Below are 25,430 nucleotides of genomic sequence, written 5' to 3' on the forward strand. Positions count from 1 at the left end.
TTTGAATTCATACGAAAGTAGTAGGTTAATAATGTAGCTGGAATTCCACAGAAAGGTAGACCTAACACGTTTTTGCTTAGAAGAAAACACTTGAGCATTAGATAAAAAGCTTAAAAAGTATGGGAATAAAGAGGAAGGGAGTAAAAGGAACAGATTAAATACCTTCTTTCGTCGAAGCTGGTCGAATTTCTCAATGGCATTTAAGAACTGATCTTTTTATGTTATATATTTGTCTCCAGATAAGTTATTCTTCTCTTAAACATGGTTTAACCTATCTTAAGTTATTCTCATCTTAACCTAACTGTTGTATTCAGAGCAAGTTTATCTCCCGCTGTGCAATATTGTTGCTTGAGACTGAAATAATTAGTTTTTGCTGCTAAATTAAATTTTATTGGTTTAAATATAATTTACAAACCACTAAATTACAATACAATTAATTTGTATTAATTTATAAGAGGTATGTTCACAGTTTAGAAGCACTTTTTTATGACTCAGTATGTATTAGTAAAAGCTACTGGCTGCTTTGAAATTTTTTGGCTATTTGAGTTATAGCTTGCCTTCATTTGAGGGTCAATTTAAATTTCCTGGAGATGCGTGGTTAATGATTATTCTCACTTTGACAGTGATGGAAGCTTCCCAAGCGATGAAGGTTCCAGCCAGGAGGTATCTGAATCTCTCTTTGTTGGGGAGAGCAGGAATTACGGCTTTCAGGGGGGTCAGAACAAGTATGGAGGCACTGGAGGAATAGACCAGAAACCTCGGACATTACCCAGAAACAGGTAAGCATCGCTTTAGCAGTGGAGCGTTAAATTTAAACAATAAATGAAAACCTAACCTTACTGGAAGTTTCTGTAATCATCCTGGATGGATTGGTTGCTACTGGGAACTTTTCCCACCTTATCTTATTATTATTACAATTATTATTGTTGTTATTATCACTGTTACTATTTGTGTGTTATCCTCTGAAATTCTAGAGCATTAACTGCTAAACACTTTATAGATTTTATTATCAATTTTATAGTGAAGGAACCTACTAGGTATGATCAATCAATATGGTAAATGTATAAATAAAAAAAATTATTACAGTAAAAGACACATTGCCATTAATCCCCCTCAAAATATTCCCCTTTGCTTTGAACACACTTATCCCATCATTCTTGCCACTTTCTGAAGCAGTTCTGGAAGTCCTCTTTCCTGAGTGTCTTTAGTTGTGCTGTCATGGCTGCCTCGATGTCCTGAATCATTTTGACTTTGGGGAAGAGCCAGAAGTCACACGGTGCCAGATCTGGTGAATAAGGCGGATGAGGACACAATGTAATTTTTTAATTGACAGAAGTTACCATACCAGAAGCAATATGTAACATGGAGCATTGTCATGATGGAGGATGACTTACGGCACACTTTAAAACACACCTCTCAACTTAGCTCACACCCTACTGACTGCAAAGAACAAGTTGAAACTTGTCACATACTGTTACTAAGGTTTGACACCCCACTTCCCGTATTGAAGATCCCTGCCTTTCTGTTGGATGGTATTTGGCAGCAGCATTCACTGTATATATTGATCAGAATGGACAGGCTCCGTGTCACACATAGCTTCTGTCAAATAAAAACATTACGGTGTGAGCTCATCCACCTTATTCACCAGATCTGGCACCGTGCGACTTCTGGCTCTTCCCCAAAGTAAAAAAAAACCATGAAAGGTAAATGTTTTGATTTGGTTCAGGACATTGACGCAGCCACAACAGCATAACTAAAGACACTCATGAAAGAGGACTTTCAAAACTGCTTCAGAAAGTGGCAAGAATGATGTGATAAGTGTATTCAAAGCGAGGGCGAGTATTTTGAGAGGGATTAATGGCAATGTGTCTTTCACTGTAATAAATTTTTTTTAATTTAAACATTCACCATATTCTGTGATCACACTTCGTTTCTTATTTCTCATTTCTTGTATAAGGCCTTTATAAGCTGGTGTTTTTTGGTTTTTTTTTTTTTTTTCCTTTCTTGAGCCACAGAAAGTTGCCAAACTGTAAACTATGACATTAGGTCAGTTTTCCCTCAATTTGTGATGTTGGTTTTCAGAAATAGCCACTGGAAAAAGGAAATTACCTATTGAAAAGAGTCCTAGAAAATAAGAGTTGATAGATGCCAAAGCTGACTCAAAACCTAACCACTGTATAATTAACAGTGTTTCAGATGTTGAAATAGGTCCGGGGGAGACTTTTGGCATGTTTTCTGTCAAAATAATCAGAGTCATTAAAATAGCACTTAGCACTAGAAAGATTCTTCAGGGCTTTTAGGGAACTGTTAACTCATTAATCCATACCTCAGTTCTGAGACAGTTTAGAGCTGTTCTCATTTTACTTGTGAGAAAACCAGGTAGAGAAAAACCAGTGTCCCAAAGGCCGTGCCTCAGAGCCAATGAAGGAATTGATCAAGCATCAATTCCCTTAGCATTATATGTTCTGTCTGGACATTGGAGGGCTAGGACGGGTCAGGGGGATGGGACAAACAGACGCTTAGCTTTGAGGGCCAAGAGGTGAGGGTTGGCAGAAGGTCTTTAGTAGCTTCTGGCCAACGGTGACCTAGCCTTGGCTCCACTCCACCTGTGCTTGTTTTTGGGAAATACTGAATGTCATTATATGCTATGCTGTGTGTAAAACTCCTGTTAGACCATGGAAGCCATTAGGAAAGAAACTTCATGGAATTTTAATAGCTAATGAAAAATTATAAAAGCTAATAAAATATTAATAAATATTAATATTTAATATTTTAATAAATAAGCATTATTAAATGCTTATGATGTATCAGGCGCTGTTCTCAGTACTTTATTATTCGCTTAATCCTCACAAAGCCCAATGAGGTAGGTACTGTCATCATCCGTTTTATAAATAACTTAATGAAAATAGCTGAGGTGGGATTCAAACCCTGTTATTGCTGTGCTTTTCACAGTTAGGCTATAGCTGCCTCTTCTGATATGTAGATTAAAGAAAAGTAGCTGTATTGGTTGGGATATGGGCTGCAGTATGATGGTGGCCAATTCAGTTTCATTCTTTTTATTTTACATTGGCCTCCAGTGTTATTTCAAAATGCTTATTGCTTCTTTGCTGAGAAGGATTTTCCAAAACAAAGATTCCTCATTGGTCAGGGGATCCAGTTTTGATTTTACTGTATATGTATAACCTTTTTTTTTTTTTTATGGGAGAGAACTATTTTTGGATATATACTTAGAAATGCATGAACATGCATAGGTTTTTTTTAACCAGGCTATTTGATTTTCTTGCTAGCATATATGCTTTTGTTGTAAAACACTGCCAAGTTGTAAACTAATTAGTTACTATAGAAATCCTCTGCAATGCCATCAAAGATTTTAATAGGGGAGAAACCTAAGGGACCCAGAGTATTATGGGCTTTTTTATGTTAATTATGGTTCGTAATATATGATTAAGGAGTTTGTGTTTGAACAGAAAGAAGGAAAATGACTAAAACTAATTTCTCAATTTAGCTCACTCCTTTGACATAGTAAGCCTTCAGGAATTATACTTTTATACTTTTAAGTGTATCATTTCACCTTATTGCTATCATTTAGTAGCTTGAAAGGAGGTTCTCTCTGTTTAAGCACAGATTCATCTTTTGTTCTCATGCTAGAGGTTTTGGAATCAAAACTAAAATATATGAGCTACAAAATAAAAAGTCTTAACTGAGGTGATTAAAGGAAGCAAAAGTCATCTCTTCCAAGAGGCCTCCATTCTATCTAAACCAGCCTGTCTCTCCTACCCAGCCTATTGTATTGCTATGTCTTATTGTCTCCATAGCACATATCTGTAATTATCTTTCATTTTTCTATTTGCTTTCCCCACCATAATGTATGTTTTATTTGATCAGGGATCTCGTCTTCATTACCACTGTATTGTAGAATGGTGATTAGTGCATACAGGATATTCAACGGTATTTATAAAGCAAATATGTGCGTAAAGTGCTATTAAGGGGAGGGGCCCATGTGCATTAAACAAAATCTTGTATTTCCACAGGACATTCCCTATTAGAGGCTTTCAGATTTATGATGGGCCCATTCATCTCACCAGGTGCACTTTCAAAAAATATGTGCCAACTCCAGATAGGTATACCAGTGCTATTGGCTTCCTTATGAAGAATTCCTGGCAGATAACCCCCAGGAATAATATCTCCCTCGTGAAGTTTGGTCCACATGTAAGTGTGTTCTTATGGTTCATACATAGTGATTATGGTGGGAGAAGAACGGATAACACATTCCCAAAGACAAAAACACAAAGGATTTGTACCTAAGTCTTTATGAGTAGGAGGAGAAAAAATATGCAAGAGCAACTCCTAATTCCATGTACCCTGTCCTGTTGAGTTCAAGATAAGAATAGAAGTCCCATATGACACGGGGTATTTTTTAACTTTCAAGTGATATCTTGTAAGGTAAAATGACAGAGTGATGACACAGGGATGGGGATTTTAGAGCCTCATGGGAACAAGAGGACACACGATTTTGGGAAATTCGTTGTAATAATCCACAAAGAAATTTGTGTTCTGCCTGGCATTTTACGTGTCTGGGGTCAATTCTGAGGAACTAGCAGATAAAAGGTTGGGAAAGAAGAGGAATACTGGGGTGGTGTGAAACAAATTGGGTTATTTCTAATAGAAACTGTTGGAAAGTTTCTATGATGATTGCAAAGACTATTTAGAAATAATTGTTCACAGTGCAGTAGCCCATAGAAATCGTGTTCTTAGTAGTTTCATCAGTACGTTCTGTACCCCGAATACACAGGACAGTCTATTTACATGCTTCCCCATCTTGCCATTTCCAAGATGACAGTGACATAGAGAGACTGAGTCGCAGACCGTCCCTCACCAGGCTTCCACAGGTCGCGACACCTGGAAGGTGGCTTATAGTTCTCTCAGTCACACCCACAGGCACACTCCGTTTGCCCAATTTAAAATAGATCTTGGAATATTTTACCAGAGTTTATATCTGGTTTTCTAAAATAGATGAAGCATGGAACCAGAGGCACAGGTGCAAATTGGGAAGTCAGCTTAGTTGGCTGATTCTCTTTCAGGCCACATGACTCCAGAGGAAGAGGAAGAGGAAGGGGTACACTAGTAGATAGCTTCCCACATAAATCAATAGGGTGGGTTTTGGATCAGTTCTCTAGCATGGAGTTTGCTTTATTGCCTCCAGGACCTCTCCATGCATAGAGTTTAGTGACCACTGACATGGTTCATACTGGAAATCAGTTTGTTAGATGTTGCATTTGTTGTAGAATTCTAGAGTTCTAACAGCCTGAGCGAATTCATGTTGTTTGCTTGTAAGTCTAGTGCTTCATCAGCTCGGAGTTCCTTATAATGGTGACGCTCTGGGAATAGTTCATAAAGGGAATGGTTTGCAAATTTGTCCTACCTAAAAAAGGTGGAAAATATGCCCTAAACTTCTGTTAGATATAACCAGAAGAGGGACAAGGGAAAAGAGTAAAAGCCTAGAACTAAGAAGCCAGCGCCACTTGTCCCAAACATCTCTGATTTTCCATTGAGTTACTTATCATTTAGATGTTCAGTTGATTTTAAAACATCCCAGGGCAATGAGTGCATAAAAGCACTTTAAAGGTGTGTCTGCGTGGCTTAAGTCACTTAACATTAGTAATTTACTACTAGTAAGAAGCAGCTCAAGACTAGAAAACATGTCACTTGCAGCCTGCTTTGCAGCTGCGTGCTGCTATGTGTTCAGTAAAGGCTTTATTTTTTATTTTTTTAAATTTTTTAAAAAGATTTTTATTGGGGAATTAAGGGAAGGGGAACAGACAAGTCGCTATCCTTTTGTTCATCACTCTAGTTGTGGAGGACATTGCTTCACTGGCCCAAGTTGGCACCATCATTGTGCTCTCCCTGGGCAAGGCAGATCAGTTGCCAGCTTCTGGACGGCTGCTCACAGCGGCTGCTGGCTACACATGGTAGCCCATGGCAACCCACCTGCCATCGCCAGCAACTCATGGCAACCCAGCTCCAGGTTGAGTTGTTGTTCAGCATCTTAGCTGTAGAGGGCAGTGTCACTGGCCCTCATATGTGGGATCCAAACCGGGGCATCCCAAGCCAGCTCTTAATCAACGCGCCACTCGGCCGGCCCAGTAAAGGCTTTAAATGAACTCTCCCTGATGTGAATGTTACTGAGCTGGGATTGGTTCATGTTGAGGAGAGAGAAAGCAACATACACTTTTCAGCACATTCTGGTGAGTTCAGTGTTCACCCAGGCATAGACCAAGGCAACACTTAAACTGTGTTTCAGTTTGAAGCTATTTATGTTTTGGTTGGAGGAGTCATATGAACGAGTAGCTAAGCACCTAGAGTGAAGTAAAATGATTACCATAGACTTTTGTTTAATTGAGGTAGAATTTGCATAGAGAGAAATGCACAGATCTGAAGTGTAAAGTTTATAATTAACAAATATGTGTGACTGCTTAGTTCCCCGTCCCACACTGTTCTAATTTCTCTTACCACAGATTAGTTTTATTTGGAGAGCTGATAATAGTTTTTAAGTATAAAAAAGGGAAAAGACCAAAGATGGAGTTTAACACTTGCCACTTGGACTCCACAAGGCATTGGGAATTTTTTTCCTACAAGCATGTCATAATGAATCGAAAACCTCGATTGACTGGGCGTCAGGGTCGACGACTATGAACTCAGCACTGCTTTAACCTTGAAGCAGTTGCAATGGCTGTGCACTTGGATCCTTGCAGGAGGTGCCGAGATGGCAGGAGTCCTCATGTTGTGATGTCCTTGTGTTTCACTGCTGTCAGGTGTCTTTGAATGTCTTCTTTGGAAAGCCTGGCCCTTGGTTTGAAGATTGTGAGCTGGATGGTGATAAGAACTCCATATTTCACGACGTCGATGGCTCTGTGACAGGATACAAAGACGCTTATGTGGGAAGAATGGACAACTACCTGATCCGCCATCCAAGCTGTGTGAATGTTAGCCAGTGGAACGCAGCGGTGTGCAGTGGGAACTATGCACAGGTAGGCCAGAGTGCACCCTGGTGCGGTTCCTTCCCGCCTCCTGACCCTGCATGTGTGAGGACAACTCCTCAGCTCTTCCGTATGAGGGATACTTTCCAAAGCTTGATCTTCTTTAGGAGACAAAAGCAAAAGACAAAATTTGTTACGAACCGTGGACTCACAGAATTTTATTTAAAGCTCCCCAACTCCTAACCAGTTGAACAAGTGGAAGCGTGACTCCAAGAGAGGCAAGATGATTTGCGCTTGGTTAAATATGGTTGGGATATATTTGGAGTGAAAACCCATATTTCTTGAGTCTCTGGCCAGGTTTTCTTGCCACACTACCACTGTGCATTATTTAGCTATTTGTAAATTTATTTTAATGGAATGTCTGCTCTTTGCTGACCCAAGGGATAAAGGTGCTCAGGAAGAAAGGTGGTAACATAAGGTTACATGTATCACCTCAAATCCTTCTTGGATTTGGAAGAAGGCAGGAGAATATGTATATATATTTATACATATCCATATATATATATATATCTCCTATTATATATTATACTTATTATACTATATATTATATATAACCTATATTTATATAACCTATTATATATAAACTAATTGTATACAATATAAACATTTAACTATATATTATAAATATATTTAAATAAATAATAAATATATAGTATTAAAGTATATGTTAAATATATATTTAAATGAAAATAATAGCCTCAAAATATATCTTTCCCATCTCTTTATTTTAAATCTTTAAGTGGTGTCAGGAGAGAAGAGTATTATATCAAAGTAGTTAAACATGAATGAAATGTAAGAAGTTTTTCTGGCTCAAAGGTTGTATAATTGAGGAGTCAATATGGACAAAACTGTAGAAATGACAGAAAGAGAAAAATAGAAGTATTGTGGATTAAATGCAGTAGTTTTGCAAATGTTTTAATACTTCTGGGGAAGCCTGTTACAGGATACTCATTTGTTTTAGGAAATTGTTTAGAGGTTTGTTTTTTGGAAGATGCATTTGGGGAAGGTTTTGTTTTGGCAAAGCAAGGGGCTCAAATGCCACCGGAATAAATTCAGAGCTTTTAAATTTGTCTCAGTTTAATATGTTTTTCCAGGTTTTGCAGAGCACTTTGTAACCCCCACCCCCATCCTCCCCCTTTTTTTTTTTCGAAGGTGAAAAATTACTTCTTGGGCTGATACAGGCCATGGAAAATTGAAAGCCAAAACTCTAAGATATTTACATTTTCCGTCTCTGTTTTAGAGGAGTCTCTCAGACTTGAGTAGTGGGTATCAGTTTTCACATTAATTTACTAGTTTCTCATATGTGGATTCTTTAGATTGAGGGGTTTCTTTGACAGGCCACAGAAGTCACAGAGGTTTTATATCCTGATGCATGAGCTGACCCGTGGTGGTGGGAGAGATGATGGTGATCTTGGCCAGCAGATTGTGTGGTCTGTTTGTACCATTTCAGCTTAAGCAGGCTTCATTGTAAGTGTGGCTGAGGATGAAGTTGGCTACTTATTCGTTTAGCCTGGCACCGATCACAGAATCTCTCTTTTGAAATTGAAAGCAGAGACCCTCGGCTTTGTGCTGGGAACGTTTGTTCAGCTCTTTAAATGTTCATGCTCTTCCCTTTCATTCTTAATTTGTTTTTTGAAGATCTATGTGCAGACGTGGAGCACTCAGAACCTGACTATGACCATCGCACGAGACGAGTACCCATCCCACCCGATGATACTTCGGGGCATTAACCAGAGGGCCACCTTTTCCCAGTACCAGCCTGTGATTATGCTGGAGAAGGGCTACACCATCCACTGGAACGGGCCGGCACCGAAGACTATATTTCTATACCTCATAAACTTCAACAAGTACATTTTCATTACTGTTATTTTAAATAGTTGACCAAGTAGGAATTTAGTGGAGAACAGCCTAACACATCTCCTTTGTAGCTAATAAAGAATACTGACTAAATGTGCTTTGCTTCTCGTGTGGGGAGGCTGTGTATTTTATGTGGATGGAATTAGGAGATTATACAAATTGAATCCTTTCATTTTAAAAGCATTTCTGTTTCTTTGTGGTCAAGTTATTATGTACAGAGAGCCATTTATCAATAGATTTTAATATAGTTTGCTGAAGACTTGAATTCCTCATAGCTGGGATGGGAAGAAGTTTTATCTGGTGTTCCAGCTGAGCACTTGATTACTTGAGAAATAAAAAGATGTTTGATGCCAAGTTTAAACTTGACAGAGGAGAGTGATGTGATGGATTAATAATGTCTGCTATGGGCAGGAGTGTAAGAGCTGTGTGAATGCCAGGTATTTGCCACTCCTGCCTGAAGGCATCTTTCTATCCCTTGATATCTCAGTTGTCTGTCCTAATAATATTACTTGTAATCAAAAGCTCTATTTGTACATTAATTTATTCAAGCATTTACTGCTATGTGCCAGTGGATGTAATGATGAGTGAGAAAAGCACCGGCCCTCAAGGAGCTCACGGTATACAGACAGAAAAACACTCGAGTAAATCAATAAACCAATACTCTCTTTTAGTGGACCAAGGATAGAGCAACTAATCCTGCCTAAGGGAGTTAGGCCAGGCTGTACTGAGAAAGTGGTAACTAAGTGATCGCTCTTGTTACAAAAGCAATAGAGCTGAGGAAGGGCTAGCTCTGCTCAGGGACTGATGGATGCAGTGTGTTGGGAGCAGAGGGTGTGTCGGGAAGTGACAGGAGATGATGTTAGAAAGGAGGGGTGGGACTATTTTGAAAGGCAGCGTTCATCTATGTATGTGTGATGGTTAACTCATGGGACTTCATGAAACTGCTCAGAGATCTGCCTGAGAAATGGAAACGGCTTCTTTACCTGACTGGCCATAAAGCTCCAACTTTTCAGAACTTTGTTAAAGCACACAGCTGAAATTAACACAGATGGACAGAGCGTGGAGGAAGTCAGTTCTAAGCAGGTTATCTTCAAGGATCAGCGAACATCAGGGTGGATGCCCTCCTTCTGAGATGTGAGGTCTCTGGCACATGCTCGAAACAGAACCATTGCTGTTTTCCTATAACATTTGCTGCTGCTTCTCTGTCCTTGCTGGAGAAGCACACCCCCACCTACTGAGCCTACCAAGCCAGAAATCCTAATCATCATCCTTAACTCTTGATTTTCCCTCATCTCTCCATCCCATCAGTGACCAAACATTGCTGGTTCTGTCTCTTTAATGTTCAGACTTCTCCATTTCATTCCACCCCACACTGCTTATGCCTTGAGTTCAGGCCATTATTGCCTCTTGTCTGGGGCCTGCTTGGTCTCCCCACCTCCAATCCTTCATTCATGTTGTGTCCAGGGTGAGGTTTCTAAAAACCAACCTGATATTACTACTCCCATCAGTGAGCTGCAGAGAAGCCAGTGAAGGAAACAAACCATGGTCAGAGAGGACTGAAGAGACATATCAAAGAGGGATCAGTAATCCAAAACTTATATCTGGCAGGTTATGAATCTGAGACGAGGTATCACAACCCAATGGTATATAGGGTTCTGGAAGTATGACGCATAACTTTTGAACAAATGCGGAGCAAGTGAAAGCATTTTAAAGGGAAAAAAAGCTGAAACCAGAAGTTTCGAAAATCCACATGCACCTGAAGTTCAGTCAGAGTTTTCTTGTTTAATTAGCTAAAAGTTTGTAAAAATGACATCATGGGCAGAGACAAGAGGAAGAGAGGGGCAATCTTAGTTTCCAGATTTAATATGATGATAGAGAGGTCATAGATTTTGTCATAGTGCCTCTTCTGAAAATAACACTTTAAAAGTTTTAAAAGCTATATGTATTCATTAAACAAAAAGAAGGAAAATATAGGAAAACATAAAGAAAATTGAAATAACCTAGAATAATTTTTCTAATCAGAGTGAGGCATTATAAACATTTATAGTGTTCTGTCTCTCCACCCTCAAGGGTTTTCTGAGCATATACCGAGTAAATACATCAAAACTGATTTATTCCCTTTTCCTCATGAACCGTTAGGTGGTTCTCCTATTCTCCCCTGCCTTGCTGCAGTAAAGGATACTGCAGAGAACATGTTTTTTAAATACATTTTTGGCCTTCATTTCTAATTATTTAGTGGAATTAACTGGGTGAAACCTGTGTGAACAATATTCAGGCTTTATTACATATTATTTAAAAATGTTTTAGAATGATTTAAAAGTTCTGGAAATGAATAATGGTGATGGTTGTACAACCATGTGAATGTACTGAACTGTAGAGCTAAAAATGACTAAAGTGGTACATTTTATATTATGTGTATTTTACCACAATTTAAAAATGCCTCCTAAAAAGCAAATGATAAAAACAGGGACATATTTTTAATGGTTTTTCAAAACTATTAATTTTATATCTAAGGACTTGAGGTAAGAAAAAAAACCTTATGGCAATGTGGTAGCATACATCAAAAGCTTTAAAAATACGCATACCTTTATATCCAGAAATTTTACCACTAGGTACTTAACCCTAATGTAATAATAAAAGATAAAAAATATATGTGATGGACAATTTGCATGTTTTCCTAAAATTCATGTATATAGACATAGGAATATTAAAGATATGTATATGAGCAAAAAAATTCTTTGGAAAGATTTTACCAGTGTACTTTTCCATTATCAGGCTATTAGTATTTCTTCCATCTTAGTACACCCATGCCCATCCATCTCACTTAATTTTATTATCCACTTGTAGTGTCTAACTACATTTTATCGTACTTCTGTTCACATTCCTGAAAGCCTGGTTGAAACCAAGAACTTTTTGTAATCCATATTATTGTTGGAAATATATTGGTAAAAGATATTGGGAGAACATGAAAGGTGGATGATTGACTAGTATGCCAGGGCTTAGGACTTTTATTGTTAGCGGCTTGATACACAGCAGATACTTAAGGAGGAGGAAATCATGGCTAAAATTTCCATATGCCGTAATGCTCAAAATACATTTGCTTAAATTTGAATTCATTTAAAATTTTTTTCTCCTTTATAGGAATGACTGGATTCGTGTTGGCCTCTGCTATCCACCAAACACAAGTTTTCAGATTATCTTTGGCTTTATACAGCGGCACAATGGCTCGTTATCCAAAATGGAAGACTACGAGCCTGTGAATTCACTGGAAGAATTGCAGAGGAAACAGTCTGAGAGGAAATTCTATTTTGACTCCAGCACAGGGTAATTCAGTGCAACCATTGAATGAGAATTATTGCTGTTTTGCTTTAATGGTGAAATTACTAGTTCTTCAACCTAACTAAGAATAGACTGTGATGTGACAGCTCTTTATATAGAAAAGCAGCTGATGTGGATAATTCTCTGCTCATCACTTAGAGGCTTAGAGGAGAACTCGAATGACGCATAATTATAGTTGGCAGTAGGAATTGAGTCAAGATGTTTGCCATATACCTATTAAGGCAATTTAGAGAGAGAAATTATCCTTGTCGATAAAGAACCAGTAGGCCCAATTGAACATTAAGCTAATTTTTTTCCATAACAAGACTTAAGATGGTTATTTGCATACGATATAGTTCATATTTCAGTGAAAGCTTATTTTTCTCTTTAAGGCTATCTCTCAAGTTGACCTTGAGTTTTGAAAAATCACTGTATAACCATGGCATATTTGATTTCAACTTTCTCTAGGCTGCGTCTTTCTACTTTTTAATTCTAATCCTGTTCTCCTGGGGTCCTGTTGGCTTTGTCTGCTCTTATCCAGTTACAGTCTCCTTGCCTTTGGGTGATGGTAGGCTTGATCTCCTATACTCTTCCAGCAAGTAGCATGCTCCTTCAATAGCCATTCCTTAAAGTGACATTCTTCCCATGTGCCATTGTCTCGGTATCATAAAGATACTAATGTAAATAAGCTGCATTTCTTCTGTGAATTCACAGTCCATTGAAGGATGTGGGCATGTAAAACAGGTAATTGAAGAGTGAAAGGTTTAAATGCTAAAGGTCCTATAGTGAGATATTCAGTGTGCCTTTTGAGGTAACCCAGAAGTTCAGCTAGGGTAACCAGTGACATCTCAAGGGGGTGACACTGGGATGAATTCTTGAGGAATGAGTAGGGGAGAGAAAAAGAGATGGGTTAAGTGTCCCTAGAATAGTGTGGGTAAATGCATGGAGGCATGGAAGAATGTGGCATGGCATGTTTGGGGAAAGACAGACGTTCACACTGGGGAGAGGGTGGTACATTTGATTGGGGGAATGAGGTTGGGGTTCAGTTAAGTTCTTTGTTAGCTTTTGAATTAGATGCCACTTATTTGCCCTCCGGGGCCCCTCCAACAGCTAATGTGATCAGCTTAAATCTTTTCTTATCATAGTTGTCTTTGATTTTCAATTTCTAATTAGACTTAACCTACTTGGACTTTTACTCTATAGATGACAAAACTTCCACATTTCCAGTTGATTTTTCACAAAAATAAATGAAACACCCAAAATTTGTAAGGACAGTCTCATGATCACAAATTAATGATTAAATGTCTAAAAATATGGGAAATGTTTCATCATCTGGATATTTCTAGAATCTTTTGGCCTTTGAGGTTCTAATTCTTTTTAATTCTGTTCTTTTTGATGCTTTTAATTATATGCCAAAAAGCCCATGCCTAATCAGGTCTGTGTCATTCCTTATGTATATATGTTAAAGTTACTGGATGTTGAGACAATAGCTGGTTTTTACCTTATAATTGCTACTTTGCATTGTCCATTGACCTCATGGTAAAATGTGGATTCTTGATCTATAGTAATCCATTACATTTGGTCAAATCCCTTAGAATTTTGACTTCCTTTGGTTTAGGACTGGGTTTGTTGACGGATGTTGGACTGCTGCCTGGAAGTTACTTTTCCATTCATCTTGGCAGTAGGGGCATAATTCAGAGTCAGTGGGGCGGCTGCTCATTTCACTTGATTTTGGCCAAAGTACAGACAGAACGACCCCAGGCTCATCTGCTCTTAGTAAACACCACGGGAATTGTTTTGAGACCATAGCTTGGTCTTAGCCAAATAAATTAAAGTTGCTGTTTTTATTATTTTCTGTGCCTTAAACCAAAATGATCTGTAAGCCAAAAAAAAAAACACAAAAAAACCCAAAACAGAAACAAAATACCACGCTAATTTATTGAATACTAAACTCAACACAAGTATAAAGTTTTCCAAGGAATTCTTTAGCCAAGACAAATTCCATCCTCCCAAATAACCTACTGAACTAATTGAAACCAGAAATCAGCTTTGGTATCTTCTAGAAGGACTGAATCAGGTTATCAGGATATTTTCTAAAGGAGTATTGCATTTGACTTAGGATCCTAGGAGGATAGAAAGGAAACAACTTTATTAGCTTTGTAATTTATTTTTCTTTTAAGGAAATGTTACTTTATTGGAGCAGTATCCCTTTTGGTCCTGAGTTGATTGAGGAATTTTTGTAAGTTTTTGAGTCTAACACCCAATGGATTGGTTTCTGTTTTTGCAGGCTGCTGTTTTTGTATCTCAAAGCCCAAGGCCACAGGGATGGCCACAGTTACTGTTCATCTCAGGGATGTGAACGAGTCAGGATCCATGCAACCACAGACTCGAAAGACATCAGTAACTGCATGGCCAAAGCATATCCCCAGTATTACAGAAAGCCGTCAGCCCTCAAACGGATGCCGGCCATGCTCAAGGGACTCTGTCAAGGCTGTGGGACCCGTCAGGTAAATGAGGAAGAGATGTGGGTTGTGACCTGAGAAAAAGTCAAAAGATTTCTTTGCAGTAGATGCATTTTTCTTGGAAACATCTGTGTTGCCAGTTTATAAACATTGCATGGTTTGGCCCATTCTAGAATGTGGTGCTTATAAGAAGCAAACTAATCTAAGCTATAATAAAAATACCTTCCCCTGTGATGTATCAGTTTACCCTGGATGATGGATTTATTGGTTGTCGTCTTTCTCAGATGAGATTCGGTTGCAGTATCGCTACTGGGTTTACATGGCAGTGGTGTAGAAAAATACTTTGTTTTATTGGCAGTGTGAAATTTCTCTTCTGAAAATGCAATCATATGGAAATTGTTTCCTTTTTTTTTTAAGTGGAAAGCCACTCAGTTTTGAAGCATATGCTTTTATATTTACTGTAGTTAAAAATACAAATTGACTTTGGCTAAAAGTGAAATGCTTCTCCTGACATATTCTTAATTAGATGGTCTCCTTCTGGATTTGGAAAAAACATGGCAATGAAAGCAAATCCAAAACGAACTAAAATCAGGCCTGGGCTCCCCCAAATTCATCTATAGATCCCACAGTATGCAGTCAAAATCCCAGAATTTTGTATGTATATTGACAAGCCAGTTTTAAAATTTATGTGGAAAATAAAGGACTTAGAGTAGTCAAAATAAATAAACAGATAAATAAATAAATAATAAATAAATAAATAATTAAAAATCAGGCCTTGGGTTCCATGGGAAGTCAGATCAATTCCAAGTGAAAAAAAAGTATAGAGTTAATACTGCCCTAATTAATATTTAATCTTTATACAAACAAATATGGGTTAAGGGAAAATGGTTCTCAAAGTACGATTCCCCGACCAGCAGCAATAGCATTATCTGGGCACTTGTGAGAAATTGGGATTCTCTGGCCCCGTCCCAGTCTGACCAAGTTCTGGGGCTGAGGCCCAGCAATCTGGGCTTTAACAAGCCCTGCAGGTCATGCTGCTATATGTCCACATTTGAGTTTCGCTGGACTAGGGGATTTTTTTAAAAGCAAGAGTTGCCACACACATGCATACTGCCTATTAATATGAAGGAAGCCTCTAAATCTTTCTTATCATTCTAAGTGATTTTAGGAAACAATAAATCCGTCTTGCATTGCATAGGTTCTTTATTTCTAATTTATCTAAGTTCCCATTGGTGGCAGTAGGGCAGGGAGAAGAAGATGAATTTATGCTTCCTATTATCATATATAATAATGTTATCACGCAACTTCGCTCTCACAGTTTCGGTCTCATATGCTTGTGCTACCTCTATTCTTCAATTCGACTAAAACCAAAAAAAAAACAACAAAAACAAAAACACGTACATGAAGTTCATATGTGTATTTGCCTGTCCATGTAGTTTTTTTTTTGTTTCTTGTTTTTTTTTTGTATAATTTAATTCTTTTTTTTTTTAAAGATTTTTATTGGGGAATTGGGGGGATGGGAACAGTGCTGGGGAATTGGGGGAAGGGGAACAGACAAGTTGCTGTCGTTTTGTTCTTCAGTCTAGTTGTGGAGGACGTTGCTTCACTGGCCCAATTTGGCACCATCATTGTGCTCTTCCTGGGTGAGGTAGATCAGTCGCCGGCTTCTGGACGGCCGCTCACAGCGGCTGCTGGCCGCCCACGCTGGCTGCTGGCTACACACGGTAGCCCATGGCAACCCACTGCCACAGGAACTGCAGTGTACGCCGTCGCCAGTGACTCACAGCAGCCCAGCTCCAGGTTGAGCTGTTGTTCAGCATCTTAGCTATAGAGGGCAGTGTCACTGGCCCTCATATGTGGGATCTGAACCGGGGCCCTCCGGCGTCCCAAGCCAGTTCTTAACCATCGCGCCACTCGGCCAACCCCCATGTAGTTTTGACAGTTAAAGTGACATTTTTAGATAATCTTTGTAGGGAAATCAATTCTCCAGCCTAATTCTCAAGCTGAGTTTGTTAAGAAAATCGTTTATTACTGGACAGGCTTTAGATAATTTATAATAACAATTATAATAAACATTATTTATAAATAATTTAATCACCATTGGATATATTCTAGGCCTAGCTTGTTAAACGATTCCATGCATTAATGTTTAGCATTCTTTATTCTTTGTGCTTAAAGCGTTGATTAGAATTCATTTTTTTAAAATGTATTGAATACTTTCTTTGTGCAGTTGCAAAGTATTTGAAGCATCTGGGACCACCAGTTTTAACTTGGAAATTTGAGGGGAAATTTGGTTTTGAACATCAAAAACAAACACATTAGGAGTCTGTAAGAAAATTCACATGAAATTTTGACCCCAAACCTGAGACTTAAAAGTCCAGCTTTGGAATTCTTGGTATCATGATGATTATTTGCATTTGCAATGAAGTTGTTGGCATCAGCTTATAAGGACATATACTTGAAATGCTCCGCTGTGTGAGAGTTACCAGTGCTTTTGAATGAGAAGCGAGCCTTTAGGGAGGAGACGGAATTTGGAGACTGGGAGTAATTGGGGTAGTAGAAGGAAACAGGGAAGGGCATTTTGGGCAGGGGAATAGCACCTGCAAAGGCAGAGTATTAGGAAAGGAGGTGAAGCGCTGGTGGGAAAGTGAGGGAACTGCTCTGTCTGTTGAGTGTGATGGAACATTGGGGCCTGTATATCAGGGTTGTCTCGATTTATGGGATACTTGGTAGGTTAGGTTGAGGAATTTAGACCCGGTGATGCACAAGGCTACTAAAAGGTTTTGAACAGAGTACGCCTTGTCATCTACTTTTCTTTCCTCAGCCCTGGAGTGACTGATTCTTGATTCAGCAACTGGTCCAAAAAAGATTTCTGACTGTTTTTTTGCAGAAAATATTTACAAAGATTTACGTATAAAACACATTTATTTAGTCAGGTGTAGAACTGATTTTATTAACAAGATTACAATTATTTGAAACTGGGATTGTTCCAGAAAATGAGGAACATACACTTCTTGTATTAAACCTATATCAAAAAATGGAATTCCAGGATATGAAGTATGCGAATGCAAAAGGACGGGGGCGCTGGGGGGAGAGTGGAAAAACACCTACTGGGTTTGATAGAATTGAGTTTATTTTGAGGCACCCTTTTAGAGGAAGATGCATTGACATAAACATGGCACTTCTTCCCTTTTTAGGTGGTATTTACTAGTGATCCTCATAAAAGCTACCTCCCTGTGCAATTCCAGTCACCCAGTAAAGCAGAGACTCAGCGCGGAAACCTGTCTGTCATCTCCGTAAGTACCATCTGATACGCATCCTGCCTCAGCTTTTACGTTTCATCCTGGTGACTTGAATTATCTCTGTCAACAGTCACTTGTTTGTAATCACAGTTTGGTTGCTGGTGGCGAGCAATACACTAGAGGTATAAATACCTCCTAAACATTTGTATTAAATAAATTAGATAACTATATTAAACCATGTTTTTCTCAGTAGACTGTGTTTATTGATTACTTTTAGGTGAATGTTAAAATTTGTTCACATTACATTTACTTAATTAATAAGGTTACAGGTAACCCAGGTTTCGTTTCTGTAAGAGAAAAGGCATCTTTGGTTAAAAAGTAATTGCCCCAGGCAGTCAAGGTAGAAAACTGTGTTTAACCTCGGTTTGTGGAACTTCAAAGAGCTCCCAACTTGTTTGTTGAAGATGTGGGGAATGAAGGTTTAAAATTTTTCCTTGGCCGTTTATTTGAGGTTGCTTGGCTCCCTCAGAGGAGGGAAAGTGAAGACACGAAATGTTAGTTGTGTTTTCTAGCTGGGCTAATGGAAGTCAACCCTAGAATCTGGGCTAAGAGCCAAGCTAGCCAGTGGTAGCCAGCCCTTGGCATGTGGCCAATCCAAAATCAAGTTGACCTGAGTATCACGATATAAAGAGCTCTTTGGGTACCAAGTATGTAGCCATCCAAGTATTTCTGGCCAGAGCCTGGACCCAGCCTCATGGTGCTCCTCTAGGAGCTCAGTATTTTTCTTTTTTTTTTTTTTTTTAAGTAGTGGGCAACACAATCACAACTGCCCATAAATGTGACAAAAATTAAGTCCTACCTTTTTTTCCCCCCATTTTTTCCTTGTGTTATAAAATTCACCATGTTAATTATTAAGTGTACAGTTCAGCGGTACGCAGTCCATTCTTATTGTTGTACAACTGTCACCACCCTCCACCTGCAGAACATAGATTTGACTTTTAACAACTGTGAATTAAGAGTATCCCCACTTCTTTTTTGTTTTGATCAAATGTATATGCTGATGGAAGGAGAACTGACTCTGGGTGGTGAACACACCATGTGATATACAGATGACGTATTACAGAACTGTACACTTGAAACCTATATAACTTGACTAACAATTGTCACCCCTATAAACTTTAATTAAAAAAAAAAAGAATATCCCCACTTAAGCGGGGAGGGTGAAATGGGAATTATTAATCAACAGGCATCAAGTTTCAGTTGAGTAAGATGTGTAAGCTCTTGAGATCTGCTGTATAACGTTGTCCCTATAGTCAACGATAATGTATTGTGCTCTCAAAATTGGTTAAGAGGATGGGCCTCATGTTAAGTGTTCTTACCACAATTTTTTTTTAAATACCCAACTTCTAAATAAAGACAATATCCCTACTTAAATGTACCTCAAAGATTCCTCAAGTGTTTATTTATACCTACTGCTGTATGTTAGCAGTTGCTCATTTTGTAGTATTAAAGAGGACGACAGGAAACTATACAGTATAGCAATATACTTGTGGCTTCATATATTGGGTCTTCGGGAAAGTCATGACATATTTTTCTATGTTTTTCAATGAAGACTGCGTCATGACTTTCCAGACGACCCAATAGTAATACCTTGTGGCTTACTTCCTGGTAAAATGACCACTTCTCCATTTTGATTTTGAAGGGAAGCTATATATGGAACAAAGGAGACGAGGTGATCTGGCTCCTCTGATGTTACAAACTCTAATGAGGGGTATATATATATATTTTTCTGAGGCAATGTGACAATAAGGGAACTGAGCTGCAGTATATAGAGGCTGCCACCTGATCACTGAGTTAGAAAGCTTTGACCCTGATGAGACAGTCTGTGTAAGAATGAAGGCCTTGAAGCTGCAGTCACCCTGCTCTGCAAAGTGCGGGCTGCCGTGCTCAGAGCACCTAATCCAGTCCGTAACGTCCAGTCAAGGCAAAGTCTATGAGAACACAGCCCAGTTTCAAATATCAACAGAGAAAGAGTAAATGGAATATACACTTTGAATCCTGGATATAATTTCATTCATGGGTTTAGAAGGGGCTGGAAAGCCGAGTCATCCTGGAGACACTGACATGATGATGATAGTAGAAAATGTTGTATTTTCAGGTCAATGGCACCGACTTTACCTTCCGAAGTGTGGGTGTCCTCCTCCTCATTGTGGATGCCTGCAGCGTTCCCTTCCGGTTGACTGAAAAAAAGTTTTTTTCTCTAGCTGATGTCCGTGTCATGCAGGAGTATTTAAAAACAGGCATCCCTCCAAGGTAGGTGAAACTTGCTCTGTAGACGGACAAGCCACGTTAAATAAAGGTGCCGCCTGGTTCACCTCGAGCTTTGGTTTGTTTATGTGACCTGTTACTCTGTGGGCGTTTAGGACTCTTGAAAGGTTTCTATTCGTTCCCCATCACAGATTGATGCCTCTGTGGTCTGAGCCGCTCATCATTGTAAACCTCTGCTTATCAAAGCGAGAACTTAGAAGTGAGAAGAGTTTGCCAATGGTGGGAAGGCTCTTAGAAAAGCTCAGTATTTTGGAATATTATTATCTCAGTTTTTAGTATTAAGATGATCTATTGTACATTGTACCCAACTCCCTCAAAAGGCTTGTTACCATTTTAAAGCAATTTTATAGACAGTTTTACCTTTGCAGCCATCTGTTCCATGGATGGACCCTCAGACAGCACTAGGCTATGACTGGGATGTGCAGTCATCACCTGGGTCACTTGGAAGTGACTGGGAAGGAGTAAATTGATTTTTAAGTGGATGAAGGTGTGGTCTCGCTTTTAAGAGCTCTAGTCTGATTAGTTTTCTTTGTTAATCTCTGAAGAAAGGTGCACAGGAGAGAAACCTTTCTTTTTTGTGTGTGTTGGTCAGACCCTGCCTGGAGGCAGGCAGGTGAATTCAGGCTCCTTTCTGCCCACTAGGCCTTGTTGCAGACCTCGATTTACTCCCGAGCCTTCATTCCACGAAGCTACACAGGGATTAGAGGCCCATCTAGCTACTGAATCATCCTCAGTTGATCTGATCCCTTATGCTCTGTACACATTATAGACCCAGATCTCAGTCAGTCCCATAAAGTCATTGGATTATTTGATTCAGTGTGTACGCACAGCTCCATCTTCTGGTTTAAGACACTTGTAGGGAATTCCTTTCCAAGGCCTCATTTTTCTTTAAGGATTTTTCTTAATGTTGAAAAGACACACACTTACTTCACCTAAAACAATCCAGTACATAAATCTCACCATAAATATTTAGAGCAACAGCGGTAGTCCTGCAAGGTATCCCATAGATTTGTAAGTTGAAACCAACTCATTAAAAAGTCACAGGGTTGTTTCTAGGAAGAAGAGGCAAGGAAGGCTTTTGAGATACCTACAGGGCTGTTTCGTAACCTGGGTGCCAGTTACACAGTATGTTTAGTTTGCAAAAATGTGATGTGCTGTACAGTTAGGAATACTATTTTGTATGTATATTGTATCTTAACAAAGTGTTTGAAGTTATGGGGCAATTGGCAGTGACTTCTAGGGAGACTGGGCACATGTGGGGGTATGGGTGTGTGAGGGGGATCTGTAAGTGATCTCGTGGGACTAGCCTGAGTCATTGTGACCCATCGAAGAAGGTCAGTCCTGCAGGGTTGCTATGGTCAGACTTGTGGTCTGCTCTGAATTGAGTCACTAGTGCTTTGGAAAGACTTCAATAAAACCCCACACCAATCTGAAACTTAAGAATTTTAATAAGAAATGTCAAGACCCACGTTAAGAAAATAAACACTAAAGGATAAAGAAGAGCTGAATAAAAGGAAAGACTCTTCCTGTTTCTGGATGGAAAAATTAATATTGTGAATTAATTTACAGTAATCTACCTAAATTAAAATAGAAATTTAACACATTTCCATCAGTGTTCAATAGGTTACCTTTCTTTTGTACTTCACAGATGATGCTGATGTGGGAGAATAATAAAATACAATTTTTAAACAAATTACAATAATATAAGGGGCTTATTTTATTAGATATTAAAATAAACCATGAAGCCATAGTAATTAAGCCAGCATAATATTGGCAGAGGAAAGAAAGATCAGGAGAAGAGAATTCACAAACAGATCTGAGTATATATGTGGTTTTTTTTTTTCTTTTTTAAAATTTTATTGGGAAACTGGTTACACATTGCTTTCATGCTACAATGTCATAGTTGACTCTTTTAAGGAGGGTGCAGCTCACAGTGGCCCATGTGGGGATCGAACTGGCAGCCTTGGTGTTATCAGCACCTTGCTCTAACCAACTGAGCTAACCGGTCACCCCCTCTGAGTGTACATGTTGATATGCTTCATATAAAGATGGAAATTTAAACCAAACCATGGAGAACAGATTTCATTTTGTTTAGAATTGGTGTTTATTCAGTTATTAAGTACATAGATACATAGAGCATCTGAAACAAAACCACGTCCCCTGTTAACAGTTTATTCCATAAAAGAGCTGTACCCCAAGCCATCTGCTGTTATCGACCTAAATGACGTTTGTTTTTCCTTACATTTAGAGGGAAGTGGGAACTAAAAAAAAAAAAAGCATCCGGGTTTTTTCTTTCTGTTGTTTTGTTTTGAGTTCTGCTTTTATCTATATTTCCATACTGAATTCAGTTCAGAAAGGAACCTAATAAATACATGCTAAGTTATTGAAATTTGCTCTGGTTCTCTAACTTTCACATACAGGTCTGTTGTTCTGTTGAGCACAAGAGGAGAAATAAAGCAGTTGAATATCTCAGATTCATTAGTACCTCTGGGATTAGCCAAACCAGCGCATCTTTATAACAAAGGTTTGTGTTTGCATTCTTCTATGAAGTTCTTATGAGACTAGCAACATACGCATTTTAATGGTAGAATAGATTATAACTACCAGACCGTTTTCATGAGTCTGTTTTGTTAGGGTGGGTATCATGAAGATAATTTCTAAGGAGACAGTGTTAGAGGAAGTGTGTTGGGATGTGGTTTGTTATTTGGGGCACGAGGTGGGTGGTAAGAGTTCAGTTACTGACGTAAGGAAGTGTTGTTTTTTGATTTTTGTTTTATAGCCATCTTTGTTTTGCTTACCTCCGATATTACCTTGCTTAGAAATAGTAGATTTACACATTAAACTTTTCTGCTTTTTTAGGGAGTACCATATTTTTGGGATTCAGCGGAAACTCTAAACCATCGTGGACTAAGCTGTTTACCAGTCCTGATGAAGAGGGCCTTGGGCTGGTGGAACAATTCATCCCTTTGCAGCTGGAAGAATATGGTTGTCACAGAGCTGGCACTGTCCGCAGAAGAGACCTAGAACTGTTAAAGCAAACTTCAAAAGCACATTAGAGACTAACTGTAACTTAAGTGCTGGGGGAAAAATGTGAACTAACTTATTTAATTTATGGCATTTTAAAAATGACACTGTTAACCCAATGGAACCATTTTCCTGTTTGATACAGAAAGGGGAGAAAAGAGTTTAAAATGATGGCTTGAATACCAGCTCATGCACCTTCTAGTTGTACAAAATGTTAAAGAATGTATTTGTATTTGTTAGGCTGGTATATTTAGAGAGAGGTTCTCTGATTCCTCACCTCCCACCCCAGTGTTTTGTAGTGACCACAAGCAGTGCTTCACCTTTTGTATTACGGGATGTCGTGGGGTGGGCTGGGGTGGGGTGGGGGCCTTGAGAGTCAGCCTGAGTCCTTGAGAGGACCGGCTCTTGTAGCACCTTGGATACTTGAAGTCTCATACTCAGTGGTGTTGTTGGCTTTGGGTCAGCAGTTAATTTGGGTGGCTGGCATGTTCATTTGAAGCCTTAGGCCATGGTTCTGGGCAGCCTTTGAGGATTTTATATGATATTGAATGATAGAGTTTTAAGTGGCAACTCAGGCCCAGCTCATGCCGTTTTTTGCCTGGACATGTGCTATTTTTATTCATTTATATATTGATTCCTGCTAAGGGTTCAACTTTCCAACAGGAAGTACGTTGTAAAAGGGCTTTTAGGGATTAGACATCCCTTTCATATGTGACCATTGGGCAAAACTTTGACCTGCACCAAGGTCTGAGGTTGTTGGGACCATTTTCACAGCTTTAATCCTAAACCTGTTTTGACTGTATATTTGTGTTTCAAATGCAGAGCTGAGCTGAATATTTACTTTTTTTTTTTTTAAAAGACGCAGGCTGTTTTCCTGAACTGTAAACTCAAGTCATTTCAACTTGCACAAAGGAAGTCTGTTCTCAGAGTTGCTCCTGCGCCCAGTTTTTTTTTGTTGTTGTTTCTGTGTATAATTTTTTTAAAAGCTTTTCTGCTCACCATCCTGTCAAGAAAATTGCAGAAAGCTTAATGATACCCCAAAATATTGTACTCAGGGGGAGAAAAAAGGGATAGCCTTTTAAGGGTCAGATTATGGAAGGAACATTCAGAAATGAGCATCTTTACAGCCTTAGGGGAGCCTGTCCCTATTAAGTAAATTGTTAGAGGCAATTTCAGAAAGGTGCCATGACACCCTGTTTCCCTCCCATTGGGCACATGCATCTCCTGCCAGTGAGGATTGCATGTGGCAAAAGGAGATTGCCTTCTGGCCTGGGATATCACCACAGCAAGAATAAAGAAGCATCAAAATGCCTTTACCTTTTCCTAAACCCACAATGCAGGTAGTGTAGTGGAGGGATGGCCACAGCCAGATAGTAGGAAGTGCGTTTAGGCTGACCTTGGCAGTGACTACAGACAAATTCACTTTTTCTCTACCAAGAGCTACCACTGACGGCCTGTCTCTTGTGTCCGGGAGAAACTTCAGAGCAGCTCGGTGACTTCTGTTACTTTATAAGATATGCTACCTCAAAGTGCTACCGATAAACCTTTCTAACTGTAAGTGCTCTTCCTAAGGGCACACGTCTTAATCAAAGTTTAGGGTGTTTTTTGTTTTTTTTTGTATATCGATGAATGAGATCTTACCTATTAAATATATTATTGGATCATGGTTCCTGAAGGTGATTAAAGTTTGTGTGTGTGTGTGTGTGTGTTTTTATGACGTAAATATTTTTCATGTGTGTTTTCTAGAGTTTGGCTCTTTAAAGATTTGGAGAGGATGTATAATACAATTCTAAGGCACTCAGTTTTTCTGATTTGTATGTTAATTGTCAGGGCCTAAGTTAAATAAATAAAAATATGTGTGCATGTATTTTTTATATATGTGTGTGACTGTTTATTTAGCAATCAGCCAGCCAATCAATCTTATCGTGTTTAATCCCCATATTCCAGCTGTAAAGAAGTTATTGGCAGAAATGAGGAAGGGAAACTGTCCACTAAGTAGATTCTGTAAGGCTGTGCTTCAGAATGAAGGGCAGGGATCACATTCTCCAATGCAGAGGTCCTCAACCTAGGCTGCACATTGGAATCACTTGGTCACCCCACCCCCTACATTCGGATTTAATTGGTGTGGGGTACAGCCTGGGCATTGGAATTTTTTTAAAGCT

General features: G+C 38.9%; 1 protein-coding gene across 2 annotated transcripts in view; it reads left to right on the forward strand.

Moving 5' to 3' along the window:
- CEMIP2 (cell migration inducing hyaluronidase 2) overlaps nucleotides 1-25,142 on the forward strand; it is a 72,803-nt gene extending 47,661 nt beyond the window's left edge. For both annotated transcript variants that reach the window (XM_019650674.1, XM_019650675.1), the window contains exons 15-24: nucleotides 624-779; nucleotides 4,032-4,209; nucleotides 6,813-7,028; nucleotides 8,676-8,884; nucleotides 12,036-12,218; nucleotides 14,500-14,719; nucleotides 17,872-17,970; nucleotides 20,075-20,229; nucleotides 22,665-22,768; nucleotides 23,104-25,142. In XM_019650674.1, coding sequence (XP_019506219.1) covers nucleotides 624-779; nucleotides 4,032-4,209; nucleotides 6,813-7,028; nucleotides 8,676-8,884; nucleotides 12,036-12,218; nucleotides 14,500-14,719; nucleotides 17,872-17,970; nucleotides 20,075-20,229; nucleotides 22,665-22,768; nucleotides 23,104-23,300 — 1,717 coding nt within the window. In that variant the 3' untranslated portion in view covers nucleotides 23,301-25,142. The remainder of the gene's footprint in view (nucleotides 1-623; nucleotides 780-4,031; nucleotides 4,210-6,812; nucleotides 7,029-8,675; nucleotides 8,885-12,035; nucleotides 12,219-14,499; nucleotides 14,720-17,871; nucleotides 17,971-20,074; nucleotides 20,230-22,664; nucleotides 22,769-23,103) is intronic.
- The last annotated feature ends 288 nt before the right edge of the window (nucleotides 25,143-25,430 follow it).

The sequence above is a fragment of the Hipposideros armiger genome, unplaced genomic scaffold (genome assembly GCF_001890085.2).
Source record: "Hipposideros armiger isolate ML-2016 unplaced genomic scaffold, ASM189008v1 scaffold_144, whole genome shotgun sequence".
NCBI classification, from domain to species: Eukaryota; Metazoa; Chordata; class Mammalia; order Chiroptera; family Hipposideridae; genus Hipposideros; species Hipposideros armiger.